General features: G+C 48.3%; 1 protein-coding gene across 3 annotated transcripts in view; it reads left to right on the plus strand.

Annotated features, from left to right (window-relative positions):
• NOL6 (nucleolar protein 6) overlaps nt 1-19,286 on the plus strand; it is a 72,873-nt gene that overhangs the window by 31,948 nt on the left and 21,639 nt on the right. For all 3 annotated transcript variants that reach the window (XM_045021984.1, XM_045021983.1, XM_045021982.1), the window contains exons 20-23: nt 139-291; nt 1,860-1,957; nt 8,453-8,577; nt 9,012-9,101. In XM_045021984.1, coding sequence (XP_044877919.1) covers nt 139-291; nt 1,860-1,957; nt 8,453-8,577; nt 9,012-9,101 — 466 coding nt within the window. The remainder of the gene's footprint in view (nt 1-138; nt 292-1,859; nt 1,958-8,452; nt 8,578-9,011; nt 9,102-19,286) is intronic.

The following is a 19,286-nucleotide window of genomic DNA, read 5'->3' on the forward strand; positions in this document are numbered from 1 at the left end:
CCAGCAAACCCAGTGCCTGCAGTGCACTCACAGCAAACCATCCATCCGTTCACAGCTCTGCAGTCAGAGGCCATTGGGGTGGCTTGGGTGACTGGGATAACGAGGTGATGCTGTTGCTTCTCTTCCTTCTCCCTGCAGGCTCCAGCAGCAACACCCCACCTTCAGCGGCACCTCCCGGCTAGCCAAGCGCTGGGTCCGCGCCCAGCTACTGAGTGACAGCCTCTCGGATGAGTGCATGGATCTGCTGGCAGCGTCTCTGTTCCTGCACCCAGCACCTTTCACCCCGCCGAGGTGAGAACCAGGGAGCCCTGGCCTCACTGCTTTTTGTGTTGGATTAACTCCCTCCTGTTTTCTCGGGGTGCTTTGGGTGAGTCTGCCCAGGCGGCTGGGAGAGGAGGGGGGTGGGGCTGGGAGTCTGCCTGGGCCGCTGGGAGAGGACGGGGATGGGACTGGGAGTCCACCCCAGCACACTCACTGGGATTTTAATGGCTTATTAATGAAGTGCAGTTGGGGACCAGCTCAGTCCTGAGAAGCTGAATGGGTGACTGGTCCAAAGCCCTGAGCCACCATGAGCAATGAGTAGGGACCTACCAAATTCACGGTCCATTCTGATCAACTTCAAGGCCAGAGGGTTTTCAAATTTGGTCAATTTCACGATTTCAGGAGCCACTGGAGGAGGAAGCCCTGAGCTGTGGGGTGGTGGGAGGGCGCAGAAGCAGAGACCCCAGCCCCTGGCTGCAGCTGTGGGTGAAAGCCCCGAGCCCTGGCTGCCCTGGCAGGGGGCAGAAGCCCCGAGCCTGGGCTACCCGGAGCTGCCAGGAGGGGAAGCCCAAGGAGAAATCCCTGAGCTTGGTGCCATGGCAGGAGCCAAGGCTGGGGGGATGGAAGCCCAGGGCCCAGCTTCCAGGCTGCTGCAGCGCGGAAGTGAGGGTGTATCAGCAGACGGGGGCCTGGCTGCAGAAGGGCTGTGAGATAAAGGGGTTTGTGTGCCCCAGGTCGGGGATGGGAGTCTCTGGAGATGCAGCCACACCAAGGGGCTATGGGAATAAACATCTGTGCAGTTCCCCTGGTACTAATCATTCCTCTGGGGTTTAACCATCCTCGGTTAGAGTCACACTCTTGCTTTCCCGCAGCTGAACATGAGTCTGGGTCAGCGTGAACCCCAGTTACTCCCATCTGCTGTTCCTGTCCTGCTTCTAGACGGGCCTGGGTGTCAGGACTCCTGGGTTCATGGTGTTGATGAGATGGCTTCCACACATACGTTGGGAGCTTCATGCTGGCAGCGGAAGTCTGGCTAGTTAGCCAGGGAAACTTGGCATGTTTAAAACTAGATGGAACAAAATACTAGTAAATCTACCATAGAGACCGATCCTGCACTGGCCCTGGGCAAGTGGATTCAACAGAACCCAGCAGGGCTTTAAAATAACGGTCAGTTTTATCCCTGTGTGGAACCGTGAGACCCCCTGGTTGCTCTGTAGCTGCACTCAGGATCCGATCTCTCCCCATAAGTTGTGCTGTTTATAAGGCCGCACGCTGCTAGGGAGTGCTTTGAGAGCCTCTGACAAAATACCTCACGAGCATTAATTAAGCCTGTCTGTTGCCTTGTGGTGCTGGCAAGTATCCTCCCCCGTTTTATGGGGAGGGAAACAGGCACAGAGGTGAAGCGACTTGCCCACTCTGAGAGTGGCTCACTCCAGCCCCCCTGCTGTAACCACTAGACAAAACTGCCTCTCTCTGGAAGAGGCAGACACAGGCGATGCCTGGCTCGTTGATGTAACACTGCCTGGCTTGGAGCTCCTCTGTGTGCAGGTGGCGCATTCTCTCTCACCCCATTACAGTGGTTTCTGTCTTGCCCGCAGCTCCCCTCAGGTGGGCTTCCTTCGCTTCCTTCACCTGCTCACGGCCTTCGACTGGAAGAACAGCCCCCTCATCGTTAACCTGAACGCCGACCTCAAAGGTGAGTCGATGGGACCCCGCGCAGCCCACGGCGCTGTGCAGCCCGTCTTCTGGCTGCCCTTCGCTCAGGTGTGGCCGCGAGGAGATGAGTGATGCCAGTGGATCCTGGCCTGCCTTGTTCTCAGTGAGAGCCCTGCAGATGGTGCTGTGTGGGGACTGGGCGGCTTGGGGTTGGTAATGGCGTATACGGAACTTTCCACCACAAGGTTGTGGGGCTCGCTGTGACCCAAGGACCTGTTGTGGCTGGTGGGCAGGCTCTGTGGAATAAGATCAATGGGCATCGCTTCCTTGTGGACAGGTTAGAGAAAAATCACTGTCCCTCTTGGCCCTAATAGCACTGTGGCTGCTATGGAGACTTCTCCATTGGGAGATCTCTCCATGGCAGGAGACAGATGCATTGACTGGGCCATGTGAGGAAAGCCTTTGTACTGTCCTGTTTACCTCAGTTAAACCCTCTTGGAAGGGTCTTTGGATGATCCCTATGTATGTGTTCAGGAAGAGGGGAAAGGCCAGGGTCTCGGCCTATTCAGAGGCTGGTTGGGTTGCCATTTTGGGGGTGAGAGCAGCTACCTTGCTAGGAACCAAATCGAGACCATCTGCCCTCGTTTCACTGCAGCCACCCAGCAGCTGTTGGGAGAAGCTGCTTTTTAGCTGCCGCTGATCTGGGCCAGTTTGGAGGCAGAAGCTGAAAGCCTCCGTATCCTGTGACCAGTCACCAAAGCTCCCTCTGGCTGAGAATGCCTTCCTCGTTGGAGTGGTTAGCTGGGAACCCAAGCAGCAGATTATCTGGGACTCAAAGCGCCTGGGATTCTTGTTCTATTTTTCCCTTGTAGGTTTTAATGTCTTAATCCCCCTGATGTTTGAGGGTGGGGGAAGGTAGGTTCTTTGTGTTTTAGTGCTTAGATCTCTTGGTGTAGCTGTCCCTGATTTCCAAGGAGTTTACCTCATTTCCTTGTGGACGTAGTTTGCCTCCAGGCAATACCCGTGCTCTAGTCTATTCGTTGTGAGACATGTTTGCTAGCACTGCTACCTAGGATGCTATGTGGACATAGGGCATTGAGCTGGGAATTGGGAGACCTGGATTCAATTGCCACTGGCCTGCTGGGTGACTGGGCTGGTCATCACCACTCCTTGTGCCTCAGTTTTCCCATCTGTAAAATGGGAATGAGGATACTGACCTCCTTTGAGATCTGTGGATGGAAAGTGCTACATAGGAGCTAGGTGTTGGTATTATTTTTAGGGCTGTCAATTAATCACGATTCAATTTTTTGAGTTAATCACGATGGAAAAAAATTAATTGCAGTTGTAATCACACTGTTAAACAATAGAATACCAATTGACATTTATTAAATATTTTTGGATGATTTTCTACATTTTCAAATATATTGATTTCAGTTACAACACAGAATACAAAGTAGACAGTGCTCACTTTACATTATTTTTTATTACAAGTATTTGCACTGTGAAAATGGCAAACAAAAGAAGTAGTATTTGTCAATTCACCTTATACAAGTACTGTAGTGCAATGTCTTTATGGTGAAAGTGCAACTTACAAATGGTTTTTTTTTTGTTTTGTTGCATAACTGCAGTCAAAACCAAAACAGTGTAAAACTTCAGAACCTACAAGTCCATTCAGTTCTACTTCTTGTTCAGCCAATTGCTAAGACAAACAAGTTTGTTTACATTTACGGGAGATAATAAGAAGCGGGCAGCACTTAGTGTCACCTGAAAGTGAGAACAGGCATTCGCACGGCACTTTTGTACCTGGCATTGCAAGATATTTACGTGCCAGATGCACTAAAGATTCATATGTCCCTTCATGCTTTGGCCACCATTCCAGAGGACATGCTTCCATGCTGATGATGCTCGTTTTAAAAAAAAATGCATTAATTAAATTTGTGGCTGGATTCCTTGGGGGAGAATTGTATGTCTCCTACTCTGGTTTACCTGCATTCTGCCATATATTTCATGTTATAGCAGTCTCGGATGATGACCCAACAGATGTTGTTCATTTTAAGAAGACTTTCACTGCAGATTTGACAAAATGCAAAGAAAGTCCCAATGTGAGATTTCCAAAGATAGCTACAGCACTTGACCCAAGGTTTAAGAATCTGAAGTGCCTTCCAAAATCTGAGAGGGATGAGGTGTGGGAGCATGCTTTCAGAAGTCTTAAAAGAGCAACACTCCGATGTGGAAACTACAGAATCCAAACCACCAAAAAAGAAAATCAGCCTTCTGCTGGTGGCATCTGACTCAGATGATGAAAATGAACATGAGTCGGTGCACTGCTTTGGGTGGTTATTGAGCGGAAGCCGTTATCAGCATCAACGCATGTCCTCTGGAATGGTGTTTGAAGCATGAAGGGACATATGAATTTTGAGTGCATCTGGCACATAAAATGTCTTGTGATGCCAGCTACAACAGTGCCATGCTGTTCTCACTTTCAGGTGATATTGTAAACAAGAAGCCGGCAGCATTATCTCCTGCAAATGTAAACAAACTTGTTTGTCTGAGCAATCGGCTGAACAAGAAGTAGGACTGAGGGGACTTGTAGGGTCTAAAGTTTTACATTGTTTTATTTTTGAATGCAGGTTTTTTTTTTGTACTTAATCCTACATGTGTAAGTTCAACTTTCATGATAAGAGATTGCGCTACAGTACTTGTATTAGTGCTGATATTGGAAGTGATCATGACCTTGTGATGCTAAACTTTTGGCTGCGGCTAAGGAAAATCGTGAGGCCAAAGTTCACCAGAATCAAGTTTGAATCAGAAGGATTTAGAGACTGAAGTATTGCAGAGTCATTCCAAGCAATGATCAGTGGAAAATTTGCTCCGCTGCTTGCTCTAGAGGAAGACGTAGAAACAATGACCAACAATTTCAACGCTGTAATGAATGAGGCAGCAATGGACATTCTTGGGAAATTCCGTAAGAAAACAAAACCTTGTGTCACAAATGAAATACTACAAATGTGAGACATTAGAAGAGAACTCAAGAGAGACAAGAGCAGCACTGAGGGAGCTGATCAGTACAGAGCAATTGGCAGAAAGATCAAGAAAGGAATGAAGGTGGCCAAGGAGATACGGATTGAAAAAGAGTGCTCTAAAATTGAAGAGTGTATCAATAATAAAAATAGCAAACGAGCCTTCCAGATTGTAAAAGATCTGACGAAAGAAAGATGGACCAAAGCTAACGCAATTCAAGACAAAGAAGGGAACAATCTTACAGAAGAAAAGGACATCAGTAGATGGACAAATTACTGCTCTGATCTATACAACCACCAGACAAATGGACATCCTACTGTCCTAGACAGCCCAGATTCAACAGAGGAGGATGACTTTCCAATACTCCATAAAGAAGTGGAGACAGCTGTGAAATCACTCAAGAATGGAAGGCTACAGATATTGACGACATCCCAGCTGAACTGATGAAATTCGGAGGAGAAATAGTAATAGATATACTCAACAAGATTTGGCAGACCGTTGAGTGGCCCTCCATGTGGACACAGTCACTAATCATCACTCTGCCAAAGAAAGGCAACCTGCAGTTGTGTCAAAATTACCGGACCATAAGCTTGATTAGCCAAAAATCCTTTTTTTTGGAATGAGTTACCTAGGGAGGTGGTGGAATCTCTATCCTGTAGAGGTTTTTAAGGTCTGGCTTGACAAAGCCCTAGCTGGGATGATTTAGTTGGTTTTGGTCCTGCTTTGAGCAGGGGTTTGGACCTAGATGACCTCCTGAGGTCTCTTCCAACCCTAAGATTCTTTGATCCCAGCAAAGTGATGTTGAAGATCCTATTGAACAGATTGAAGCTGCAAACGGAGAATATCATTGCTGAAGAACAGGCTGGCTTTCGTGCTGGAAGAAATACCACAGAACAGATTTTCAATCTTCATGTTCTGTGTGAGAAGTACTTACTTCAGCAGGACATCTACCATGTCTTTGTTGACTTCAAGGAGGAGTTTGACAGAGTATGGCACGAAGCTTTCTGGGCAACCATGAAGGAGTAAAATGTTGGTTGTAAGCTTATTCTTACCATTAAACAACCGTATGCCAAGGTCAGCAGTGCAGTTCTAGTCAATGGCACAATGGGACAATGGTTTTGAACAATTATTGGAGCCTGGCAAGGCTGCCTTCTTTCGCCCACACTGTTCAACATCTACTTGGAGCGCAGAGTGACTGATACCCTAGAAGATCACAGATGCACAGTCAGCATTGGGGGCGAACAATCTCAAATCTTCAGTTTGCTGGTGACATTTACGGCCTGGCAGGCAGCAAAGATGAACTTGCCAACCTCGTGAAATGAGTGGATGAAACCTCCGCAAAATACAGCATGGAAATCAGTACAGAAGCCTGTGGAACCCCATAAGATTGGGTCCCTAATCCATGAACTATTGGAACTCATTTACAAAACTTTTTTCTTAAACATTCCATGAATATATTGTCTCATACTATAGAATTAGAATTTATAATCCCTATTCATGGTGAGAGATCTTTGAGCTATAATGTATCTTAATTAAAACTATCTTTAGATAGTTTTTTTTCCTCAAAGCATTTTATCAGAAAAATCTGATTTAAATTAAAAAAACAAAAACAAAAAAAACTTCACACAACACACAGTCAACCTTTGGGACTCATTGCAGGGGAGGTTGTGAAGGCCTAAAGTAAAACTCGGTTTGAAAGAGAATTAGATAAGTTCATGAGGACAGGCCCATCAATGGCTATTAGCCAAGATGGTCAGGGACGCAGCCCCATGCTCTGGGTGTCCCTAAACCTCCAAATGCCAGAAGCTGGGACTGGACAACAGGGGACGGATCTCTTGAAATTGCTTGATTCCGTTCATTCCCTCTGAAGCGTCTGGCATTGGCCTCTGTCAGGATACTGGGCTAGGTGGACCATTGGTCTGACCCGTTTGGCCATTCTTAGGCTCTCTATTGTGCCTGCCCAAGAGAGGGACCTGTGGGCTGGGCTTATAAAGAAGAAACCAGGGACACTTTCTGAAGATCTTGTGCACCCCCGAAGTAGGACTGTGCCTGGTCGCTGGAGCCCTGAGCATATATCCACATGGCAGGTGCGACTGTAGCGCAAATAGCCATACCTGTGCAAGCTTTAGTTTAGCTAGCCTGGGTAACAGTAGTAGTGTAGACATGGCTTTGTGGACCAGCTGCCAGAGTACAAGCCTGCCCGGGACCCTAAGTGTGTACTCTGGTTGCTAGCCTGTGCTGAATCCCTGCCATCACATCTACACTACTATTATGTGAACTGGCTAACTTTGAGCGGGTGCAGACATTCCTACTCGTGCTACAATCGCAGACTTCCCTTTCAGTGTAGACGCACTTGATGGGAGCACAGGGGATCTCCCCTACTCCCAAGCCTCTGTGCCTAGTTAGCAATTCTGCAGTAGTTGAAAGACTCTCGATATTTCAGAGTTTAGTGTCTGCTTTGGAGCTTGTTACTAGGTTGTTTTAATGTGTGTTGGGTTGAAACCTCTTATGCAAAGTCTGAGCCTGGGAGGGGCAGGTTTGTAACCAGGTCCTTTTGCTGAGCAGAGTCATTGGATGCAGAGAGGGGGGAGCCAGTGGCACCCCCAGTCATCGGCACAGAGTGCTGGCTGAGGCTGTTATATTTCTTAAACTATTTCAGCTGGCATCAGACACTGACTGTGGGGTCAGGGGTACTGGAGATTTCAGCGCTAGTGTGTGTTAATGCTGTACATATCCCTGACCTCAGACAGGCTGCGAGTGATCCTGGGGTCATGTCAGTGGAAGCATCTTGGCCTGGCTTGTGGACTTTATATTTAATTGGTGCTGCTCTGTATACCACCACAATCTCCTCACTCTGCTTCCCCACTTCAGCTGTTGGCTTTGACCAGCTTAAGAGCATCAGAAAATGCAGATTAGGCTGCTGCCCGCGTCCCAGACTGTTCCCAGCTCCGCATCCCAGACTGTTCCCTGCTCAGCCTTGTGTTTGGTGACCCGTTCTGAAGACCCACGTTCAAGAAAGATGAAGGGCCTGGTCTTACAAGAGGAGGTTGAAGGAGCTTGGCTTATTTAGCTCAGCAAAACTAAGGCCATGGGGCCTCTGTAAATACATCAGGGAGGGAAAACTCCAGGGTAGGAGATGAGCTGTGTCAGCTAAAGGACAATGTTGGCCAAGTCGCAAAGGGGGATAAACTGCCTTTGAGTAAATTTAGACTGGAAATGAGAAGAAGGTTCCTACCCAACAGAGGAGGGAGGTTCTGGAACCTAGCTTTAAAATGAAGCTTGGTAAATTTGTCCAGGGGATTATGGAACTGGGTTGCCCGTGATAGCACTAGACTGGATTCTGTGACCTTGGAGGTCCCCGCCAGTCCTGTGTTCCTATGGTGAGAGCACAGAGCGGTGGCTTCCCATGCTGCGTGTGCTGGGCAGGGCTGCTGGGGCGAAGGGGGACGTGGCGGGCGCCCAGGCAGGGCTGATGGACAGGGTTTTGGATGTTGCTTTTGGGTTTGTTCCCCAGATGCAGATTACACCGAGATCAGGAACGAGTTTGTGGCTGCCCGGCCTCACCTCCCCGTCATGTTCATCGCCACCCCCAGAGACAAGCGGAGCTCAGTGTGGACCAAAGAACGGCCTTCTGCGCAGGTGAGCCAGGCATCATCCTGCCCAGCCGTTCCTGCTACACTGGGGTGCCTGCCTGCAACCAGACAGGGGTAACTTCTGCTCTCCCTGCACTGGAGTGCTCAGGTTCCCATCCCCCTTCTCTGTCAGGGTTATTCCAGATGTGCCTCTTTGCTGGGCCTGCTGCAGAGGTGCCGCTCCCCAGGAGGCAGGTATTGTGCAGGCTCTGTTTACTCCCTGCACCTGAGCAGTGTCCCCAGAACCTGTGCCCTTGTCCCTCCCTTCCTCGTGCCCCTCGCTGTAGCACTGTTGTACGGCTGAGGACAGTGTCTTCCCTGCCCCCATTGGAGCCGGGCACCGGCCCCCGCAGCTAGCGAGGTGTCCCTATCGCAGTGCAGGGGCTGTGTGATGTCTGGGTCCTCCTTGGTTCTACCTTCCAACTCTCTGCCCCTCCTCAGATCCTGCAGCGCCTTCTCGTGCTGGCGCTGGAATCGCTGCGGGCGTTGGAGGCGCAGCTCACGGACCCGCTTGGGAGCCAGGATGTGAAGGTAATTCCATAGCGAACGCCTGAGCCTTCCCCGTGCCCTGGAGGGGCTGCGCAGGGGTCAGCGGCCGCTGGCTGTTTCTGCAGCTGGGTTACTGCCCAGATCCTTTCCCTCTGCCAGCAGTTCTCAAACTTCATTGCACCACGACTCCCTGCTGACAACTAAAATTTCTGCACGACCCCAGAGTGGCGGGGGGACGGGACCAAAGCCTGAGCCACCCGAGCCCTCCCACCCCAGGCAGAGGGGCTGAATCCCAAGGGCTTCAGCCCCAGGCAGGGGGCCTGTAACCTGAGCCCCGCTGCCCAGGGCTGAAGCCGAAGCCTGAGCCTTGCTGCTCAGGGATTTAGCCCTCGGGCTTCAGCTTTGACGCTGGGCGGTGGAGCTCGGGCTTTGGCCCTGGCCCCAGCAAGTCTAACACCAGCCATGGCGACTCCATTAAAACAGGGTTGTGATCCACAGTTCGAGAACCCCCGCCCTGTGCTTTATAGGAACGGCCATACTGCATCAGACCAATGGTCCATCTAGCCCAATCTCCTGTCTTCTGACAGTGGCCAATGCCAGGTGCCCCAGAGGGAATGAACAGAACAGGGCAATTTATCGAGTGATCCATCCACTGTCATCCCAGCTTCTGGCAGTCAGCAGTTTAGGGAGACTCAGAGCCTGGGGTTGCACCCCAACCATCTTGGCTAATAGCCCGTAATGGACCATGAACACCCCTGGCAACAAGTTCCACAGGTTGACTGTGCTTTTTGTGTGAAGGAGTACTTCCTTCTGTTAGTTTTAAACTTTTGTTTCCTGCTCATTTCATCGAGTGATGTGATGTTTTGTGGGCAGAAGGGAGGAAAACCCCTAAAAAGGTTGTCGTCAACGTTTAGCCAAAAAATTGGGAAAAAGTCCATTTTTGTATGAAAATCTGTCTGGGTTGAAAAATTTCCACCTGCTGTTAAACCCAAGACAAGGGTAGATATTGTTGAGAGAAAAGAGAGCCAAGTCTGATCCCTGTGGAGCTCTGTAGAGGTTTCACCGTAGAGGTGCTGGGCCTCTTTTCAGTGCAATCAGTGCCAAATGGTAGCCTCTTAGCTCACTCTCCCCCGCCTTCCTCCTCCTCATTATGCTGCAGTCTGAGTTACTTAGCATCATGGAGCGGGGGTCTGCATTTTGAAAACTAACAGCTGTGGAAGTGGCTTTTCTCCAAAGAGCCCAGAAGAGGGTGCGCTTGCTTCAGGCGGCTGATCCTCTTCCGAGACAAGCATTTGGGAAAGTGAGGACGATTACATGTACCGTACAGCTGTTCCGTAAATGAAAAACTCTTCATGTTAGGCCAGAGCCATGTGGGGTCAGTAATGATCTTCTGTAGCTGTTCCCTGATGTGTTTGAGGTGCTTAATATTGCTCGGAGGAGTCTGAAGTGCCTCAGGTGAGGATTAAGCCACCAGCATTCCTGTGTGGTAGGCAGGGGAAGTACAGAATTGCTTCCTCCACCACTGAAATAAAACCACCTCTTGGGTGCATCGTGGCAGCAGTTTAACGTTCAGGCACAGCAACGTTACGCTGCTGTTCAGAACGGGAAGGGAAGGACGGTGCCTCTAACTGAAAGAGCAAGTGGAATTCTGGGAGGCAGAATGTAATGACCGGAGTGACAATGTGGCCCGGACTTTGGGGCTCATGCGCGGACTCTTGCAAAAGGATCTCCGGTTTAACCTGTCAGCAGAAAAATAGCACCCCCTAAAACCAGGCTTGGGCATTTGTCTGGGAATGACTTGGCAAGAGGAGCACCCCTCGCTCAATGGCCAGTGTCGCTTCCTGCAGAAATCAAATGTTCCTAAACATAGACTAACCATATTTCCCAAAGGGAAAACAGGCCACTGCGTGGGGTTACCCTGAGCCTCCCCTGCCCCCCATGGGTCCGAGTCCTCCTCTCCCCCTACTCCCACAAAGGGCTGGCTTGAGGCACTCGCCTGAGCCCCCCTCCCTGCAGGAGGCTGGTGTTGCTGCTCGCTGGAGCCCTGCCTACCCCACACCTGAGCTCTGCGCGGAGCTGGCACCACCGTCACCACCCCCTCCCATGTTCCTCTGCAAACCACTTCTTTGACAAAGTGGGCATTTGTCCCGTTTACTCTTGCCAAGAGTAAAGTGCCTACTTTTGTCAAAAAAGTCAGGACGGCCAGGGCAGGGCTTAAAATAGGGACTGTCCCAGCCAAAACGGGACGCATGGTTACCCTACCTAAACAGGTTCCTGTCTCGCTGGACCCTGCTTAGCCTGTAAGACTGGAGTACAACGCACCATGCTGTAGGTACAGATTGAGATCAGTACAGCTGAAGGGAGATCTGAGCGTTGGGTTGTACCCATGTACGTGTTGGAAGCCGCGAGACTCTGCCCTAAGCTCGGCCCACAGTCCTGAACTCCTCCTACAAGCCCAGAGGAGCTGTCTGTTTCTGCCAAAACGATCAACAGCAAAATTAGTTAACAGTGATATTAAAGTCTTGTCTGTGCTAAGAAATTGAACAGTTGCTGAGAGCAGATTAGACCTAGGTGATAGTAATAGCCAGTCGCACTTTCTCTCTCCTGAAGATCTGTTCTGTCTCTCTTTTTTTTTTTCTGTTTTTATGCTGCTACCGTCCCATAGTTCCTTGTCTCCTCAAATATCACCGTCCGTGGTGCAATACGTTTGTTCGCTCGTTCTCTTAGAGTGCACGTCACTGATTGGCTCAGATCCTCTTATCTACTCACTGTGAAGAACTGTGGCCCCAATCCTGCTGGTTTCCCTGTGTGGCGAGATCCCTGTTGAAGTCAGTGGGGTCTGTGCAGGCACATGGGTGCACCCATCTGGAATGTCCTGGAGAACAGGCGCTATTTTTATAAGGACTCCCCGCTTGTGTTAGCGACGTCCTTTTGTTCCTTGGCATAGATCGAAAATGTGGTTCAGTGTCTTCACCAACTTGAATTGTTAATTCCATTCTCTCCATCATTTATCCGCACTTGTTTTCTCCCCAGCACCTCTTTCCGCTGAGGTACGTCTAAACCCTCTGGTTTATTCCACATCAGAGCCTGCTTGGATTAGCATTAAACACATGATGCTCCCTTGGCTGCCCTTCCCTTTATCCTGCAGTCCTTTACTGACGCCGTGAGTTCTCGTTTGGTCCCCTCTCCCTACTTTCCATTTCCAGAGCAGGTCTGTTTTTAAACCTCCCGTCTCGGAGCAGCCCCTTGTGGGGAAGCCCCATTAGTTGCTGCTTATTCCTTGAATTCTTGTTTTCAAAGGAAGTTAATTTGTTGGTTGCCAGTGCTTTATCTAGAGCTTTACCCTGTAGAATTACCTGCATTTTGGATACCGTGGCGTAAAGGGAGAATGTTAATTGAGCCTGCAAGTTGTTTATTGAGGAGGAAGATATTGGGCGTCTGATCATGAGCAGCCTTTAATGACTTCTGACGAGACTGGTCACAGCGCTAAGAATAGGCCCAGATTCTTAATTCTTGCAAGCCCCAAGTCTCCTTTTCAAAATTGGCATTGTCACGGGGATTCAGTGGGACTTCGGTTTGTTGGTGTTGCAGCCCCGAGTGGAGCAATCCCGGAGGACCTCTGAAAATCTGAGCCTGTGCCTGTGAGCAAGATCTGGCCCCAAACATTTTCTGTTTTTTTCCTCTTTAATGTTGTGTGCCTGCTGGAGCACAAGCTTCCAGGGCCTGGTGCTAGGAGATGCTGAGCACCCCCAGCTCTCATTGAAGCTAGCAGGGCTTAAGAGGAAGACTGGCCTTGTGGTTAAGACAGTAGATTGGCGTTCTGGAAATCTGGGTTCAATTTCCAGCTCTGCCACAGACATCCTGGGTGGCCTTGGGCCCAGCTTTGTACAGTTACTTAGGTGTCGTTAAAATCAGCATCGCATTAAGTGCCGCAGCGCCTGAACAGCTTTAAAAACCTGGGCCTTAATCTCTAGCTGGGCTCAGTAAAATGAGGACGGCAGCACTTTCTTTCTCCCTCCAGCACTTCGCCCGTCCTGTCACTTTGCATTGTCAGCTTTTCAGCCCAGGGAGTGTCTATCTGCTACTAAGTGTTTATACAGCTCCTAGCTTGATCCGAGATGGAACCTCTGTGCACTACTGCAGTCCAAACAAGGAGTAATTAATGGCCCTGAACACCTTGTAGGGTTGGGCTCTACGGGTCTGTTTGGGCAAACTTGCATTGGTAGACCATAGACACCAAGCTTTTTAAATCTGAAAGCAAAAATAAATGATTCTTCTGTGGCTGAGGATGCCCATGGTGGTCAGGGACTTCGGGCCAGAGTCTGTGAACTGAGCCTCACTGGGAGGCAAAAAGCATTACATAGCCACAGGTGTCTGCGTGGATCTGATTGCGGGATTGGGGCTTCATTTTACATAAGAATAACACATGTCGCTTGTTTTTCTAGACTGCGTTATTGTAGCCGCCATGTGAGGCTTGGGGAATCCTCTTCCTGCGTGCAAGTTGATCTTGGGTTTTAATAAGCTGTGGTAAAGCTTTAATTTAAATTTTGTTTTTTGAACCAGGTCAGGGACAGCGTGCCGTTTCAAGGATTCTCTCGCAAACGGTGGCTTTTGTTTGTTCCTGCCTGCTCCTCTTACTCATCTAAATGGCAGCGTGGGAGCTGGCAGCCTACTTCTGCAGTGAATAGGAAACCGCGAGGGAAAGAGACTTTAAGTGCAATATAATAATGCTAATAACACAGCAGAATGGAGATGTAAAGCATGGGAATTAGTTCTTGTGACAACAGCAGCCTGGAGCATGTGTGTTGATTTCTTATTGTCTGTGCTCTCAAGCTGTACATAAGTGTATCCCAGTTATTTCTGACTTCACTGCTCGTAAGGACTGCCAGGTTTGTGTGCGCGCAAGGGGGCATCTGTGATCCCATGGACTTTGTATGGGGTTATGTTAACTTGTGGCATCAATGTCTGTGAATTTCCGACTCTTATATGTTTCCTACCTCAGTCCCTGGTGTTTTGTGGACACTGTGCATTTTTCAAGGGGTCTGCTAATTTGGGGCACTTTCATTTTGGGTGCCCAACTTGAGACGTACAAGGCCAGGTATTTCCGAGGTTCTGAGCACCGATGGCTCTTGTTGAAGGTGTAATGCTCAGAACCTCTGAAATTGGGCCTGTGGAGATGCCCAAACTTAGAGGCTGCTTTTAAATTTTTTTTTTTTTTAGGTTTACACTTAACTTCCTTGTCGGTTTGGGCGGGGGTGGGGAGGGGAGAGGAGAGGGAGTGTAGGGGGGGAAAATGGCTGAAGGTGCGGAGACACTTACTGGACTGCCAGGTCGGAGCCAGCCTTTGCTGGATCACGGAAGGGCCTTCTGCGTGAGGGCTGTCCGTCTCCCTCCCACGGTTTGTCTTTGTGCTCCTCATCTACTTCAATGTTAGAGCTGGTGGGGGTGAGAATTAAAAGGGAATAAAAACCACTCTCTTTTTTTTTTTTTTTTTTTTTAACGCTGGGGAATTTGTAATCCTCTTTGCCCACGAGGAATGGCTCGAGAATGCTTGTTGAAATTGTTGCATCCACACACACACACACACAAGATTTTCCGTGGGGCAGAAGCCAAGCCTGGGATGCTCCACCCTGAGCAGTGGAAACTTCAGAAAATCATGAGCGACTCGCACTGATGTTTATGTGGGAAAGCTCGGGCAGCTGCTGTCCAGCTATCACTAGTGCTCCATCTGTAATCCCCTTGTGCACACACCCCTTATTCCCCCCTCCCTCCAACGGCTGGTTGTGTTACTCCATCGGCCCGTGTTGCTGCAGAGGCAGGTGGAGGTGTTCCATGGAGCCAGCCCTTGGCAGGGCTCCCGGCAGCTTGGGCGAGGCCTTGCATTCCACCGGGTCAGGGATTGACAGCCGCTGTTGGGTATTTGTGCAGCCTGGGCCCCTCTCACGGGGAAGTTTGGTTCTTCGTGTGTCTTCACGTCTCTCCTTGTCGAGCGTGGTGGAAAGCTGCCTAGAATAACTCTCAGGAGCCACCTTTGTTGGCTGCTGTTTTGTTTTCATGAGGAGGTTGCCTCTGGCTTGGGCTGGCTTTTATTTTAAATTACTCAGCTGGAAAGAAAAGGCATCGTGGGAAAGGAGGTGGGCATGGGCACGGGCACTGCGCGTGAAGCTTGCCTTGTCTTTCCAGGGTGGGACTCTGGCACTGCCGAGAGCAGCGTGCGGGGTAGGGATGTGTGGATCCTGAGCTCCTCAGGCCTGGCACGAGGGCCGAGCTTTTTCAGAACTCATAAATCTGTGTCTGAAAGTGGTGTGGTTTCCAGAATGGCTGCCCAAGGGACGCACCCAGCTCTGACATGCTGGGCTATATAGGCGTGGACCTAGGGCCCTACCAAGAGGGACTCCAGCTGAGACAAAGCAACAGCCATTGCCTTGCCCCCTCTCTGCTTCCTCACCTGCTTTTCTCTCATGTAACCGCTCCCCCCTCTAGCCTGTTTCCTCCGTGTAGGCTCCCTGCCATCCTGACTCTCCTTGGCTGCCCCTAGCTCCAGGCCAGATCTGCTCCAGCCCCTGCTTCTGCGGCTGGTTCCCTGAGAGAGGCTTGTGATGGCGCCTTGTACTGACAGGAGTCAGGACAAGCCCCACACGTGGGCTAGCGAGGAGGCAGGGCAAACCATTTGTATTAAGACCATAAAAGTGGTTGGAAGGGGGGGGATAAGGATAGAGAGGGGGAGGCTGTGCTGCCGTCACCACAGAGATGTCATCACCGTGTCTTATTCAGCAACTCTTGAACAGTTAAGTGATGCTTTTGGCATGTCACTCGTTCATTCTGGGCACTGGGGAGATGTTCGTGACACCAGCTCTGTCACTTCCCTTCTGTGTGACGCTGAGCAAGACACTTCCCCTCTGTGTGACGCTGTTTCCCCTCCTGCTCTTTGTCTGTCTTGCTTACGTAGATTGTAATGAATAATAACAGAGCAACGTGCAAACAGGAATGAAGTCTTTTTTCAAAACCTGAAAGAGGTTTTTGTCCCCTTTTACAGGTAGTTAAACAGAGGCACAGAAAGATGCACTCACCCGCCCAGTGGGTCATTGGCAGAGCTGAACCCTTCAATTCTCGGCTCTAACCAATGGGCCATATCGACCTGTGAAGGTCAACAGGCAGGAACTACAAAGACTTGAGAGCAGAGAAATTTTTCATAGTAGCTAGAGAAAAAACAAATTCCCGACCCCACAAATCTGTCATGATACACCTGCGCTGACCTGGTTTATATTCTTGGGTGGGTTGGCAGTGCCTAGCAAATCAAGCCGGGATATGAAATCCGGACTTCCAGAGGTGCTGGGAAGTGTATTAGTTTTAAAATGAAGAAATTGAGCAGCTGCCATTAGAACGGAGCTAACAGCAACTCTGAAAGTCTGTGTCTTTCCCAGACTCTGCAATGCTGGTACCGCCATTCATTTCCCAGCAGTTTCAGTGTGATGAATGATCAATAAAATGTTAACTTCCATTGCGGGAAATGCCTGCACCGTTCATGGGTACAGAGAGAGTAGGAATGGGGGCATATATTTTGAACCCCCCTGTTTTTGCTTAACAGGCCTCAGCCAGATTAAAACTCACAGCTGAGATTTTTCAAAAGTAAGTTAGGGAATGTAGAGAAACTCACCATAAATATCAGTTGAAGAAATGTCTGAAGCCCTGAGACGGCTTTGAAAATCTCAATCTGTGTATTAAAGGAAAATAAAAACCCAGGAAAATGATATCTTCTGCCAATGTTAGAAGTAACATCTTAGGATATTAACGCTGAGTCAAATGTATTTTTGACATTAGTAGCTTACGTTTTCCATTTCTCTCAGCTTGGGCAATGAAAATAGACTAGTTCGTTTCACTTTTGTGTTTAATAAGTTTCTAGTTAACTTTCCTTTTGGGGTCTCGTTCAGTGCTGTTATGTTTGGGTTGAAAACACTGCAAGAGGAATATATATATTATTTTTTAAAATACTCTGTTTGTTAAGAACATAAGAATGGCCCTACTGGGTCAGACCAAGGGCCCATCTAGCCCAATACCCTGTCTTCCGACAGTGGCCAGTGCCACGTGCCCCAGAGGGAATGAACAGAGCAGGTAATTATCAAGTGATCCATTCCCTGACGCTTTAGTTGTTAAACTAAACAAAAAAAAAGAAAAGAAAAGAAACGTTTCTGTTGGTCTTTGGCATTGTGAAAACTCATTTTAATAAGGACTCTTTTGGGGCCGGTTGGAAGTGGCAGCTTCCTTCTAATATATAGTCTTATTTAGTCAATCTTTATCTAGCTGCCAGTTCAGCTTTCTTTTCACTATATCAGTGGCATAGAAAAGGTTCAGAGAAGGGCAACTAAAATGATTAGGGGTTCGGAATGGGTTCCATATGAGGAGAGATTAAAGAGGCCAGGACTTTTCAGCTTGGAAAAGAGGAGACTAAGGGGGGATATGATAGAGGTATATAAAATCATGAGTGATGTGGAGAAAGTAGATAAGGAAAAGTTATTTACTTATTCCCATAATACAAGAACTAGGGGCCACCAAATGAAATTAATGGGCAGCAGGTTTAAAACAAATAAAAGGAAGTTCTTCTTCATGCAGCGCACAGTCAACTTGTGGAACTCCTTACCTGAGGAGGTTGTGAAGGCCAGGGCTATAACAGTGTTTAAAAGAGAACTGGATAAATTCATGGAGGTTAAGTCCATTAATGGCTGTTAGCCAGGATGGGTAAGGAATGGTGTCCCTAGCCTCTGTTTGTCAGAGGGTGGAAATGGATGGCAGGAGAGAGATCACTTGATCATTACCTGTTAGGTTCACTCCCTCAGGGGCACCTGGCATTGGCCACTGTCGGTAGAGAGGATACTGGGCTAGATGGACCTTTGGTCTGACCCAGTACAGCCTTCCTTATGTTGTTAAATTCTTTCTGATGCTGGGAATAAGTATATCCGTGGTGCAAAGACTTGAGCAAAATGACCCCCATTAAGCAATGTTTGCGGCTCAGCAGAGCCAAGCACCAAATGACGGGGGATATCTGGAAGGTGCTATAAAAGAAGGTGCAAATAAACATGTTGGGAAGAAGTTACTGGCTAATAAAAAAAACATGGATAACAGATTAAATTATTGCTCTGATGGTCGAAAGAGGGAAGGTAGAAGCACAAGGATCGACAACAGAAAAAGAATACCAAAGATTTAATACAATGATAAAGGATAAATGCAGATTAGCAAAGTTTGAATGGCTGAATGAGAAATGCAAAGAAATTGAACAATTGGATGAAGATAAAGTAAGATGCATCAGAAGATAAGAGCCTTTAATTACAAAAGAAAGGTGATCAATATGATCCTTAAGGACATAAACGGACAATGTTTGACAGACCCTAAAGATAAGATCGATAGATGGTGAGAATATATCAGGGTATTATGTGGTGGTGATAGGCCTGAAAGTATAATCAACCAAGTCCACCAGTAATGGGTAAAGAAATCATGGAAGCAGTAAAATACTTCAGAATGGAAAAACACTAGTATGTGATGTAATATTGGCTGAATTATTAAAAACCATAAGCGATGAAAGTTTGAAAGCCCTGCCAGAGGTTATGAAAGATGTTTGAGATGGGGAAAACTTCCAGAAGATTTTACAACCTCATTGTGTATCCACATCCCCCAAAAGAACAATGCTATGGACTGTAAAGACTACAGAACAATCAGCATGGTATCACAGGCCTCGAAGATACTCCTGTGAATTGTTCAAGACTGAATACAAAGAAAGAGTGATCGTCAGTGAACAACACAGCTTCAAACATGGAAAGGACACGATAAACACCATTATGAACTTGAAGCTCATCTTAGCAAGATCAGCTGAAATGGGGAAGCCAGTTTACTTGTGTTCCATTGAGTTCCAAAAAGCATTTGACAGAATCTGTCCCTACAAATAGCTCAGGCTATTAAGAGCTGTAGGGATTGATGGAAATGAATGCTGAGTGATAAAACAGTGATACTGGAGTCAGAAGGTCTAATGGAGATTGAGAGAAGGCTGTATAATGTCACCAACTTTAGTCAACATTTATAGTGACTGTTTTATTAAATTAATTGAGAAACAGGAAAGGGCATTAAGATGAATGGAAAATGGGTTGTTAACATTTTCTATGCAGATTGACACAGTGCTGTTGGGGATTCAGAACATCCAATGAAGTTAGTGGAGATCATAAATGAATATAGCAGGGG

This window comes from Mauremys mutica, chromosome 6 (assembly GCF_020497125.1).
Source record: "Mauremys mutica isolate MM-2020 ecotype Southern chromosome 6, ASM2049712v1, whole genome shotgun sequence".
Classification (NCBI taxonomy): domain Eukaryota; kingdom Metazoa; phylum Chordata; order Testudines; family Geoemydidae; genus Mauremys; species Mauremys mutica.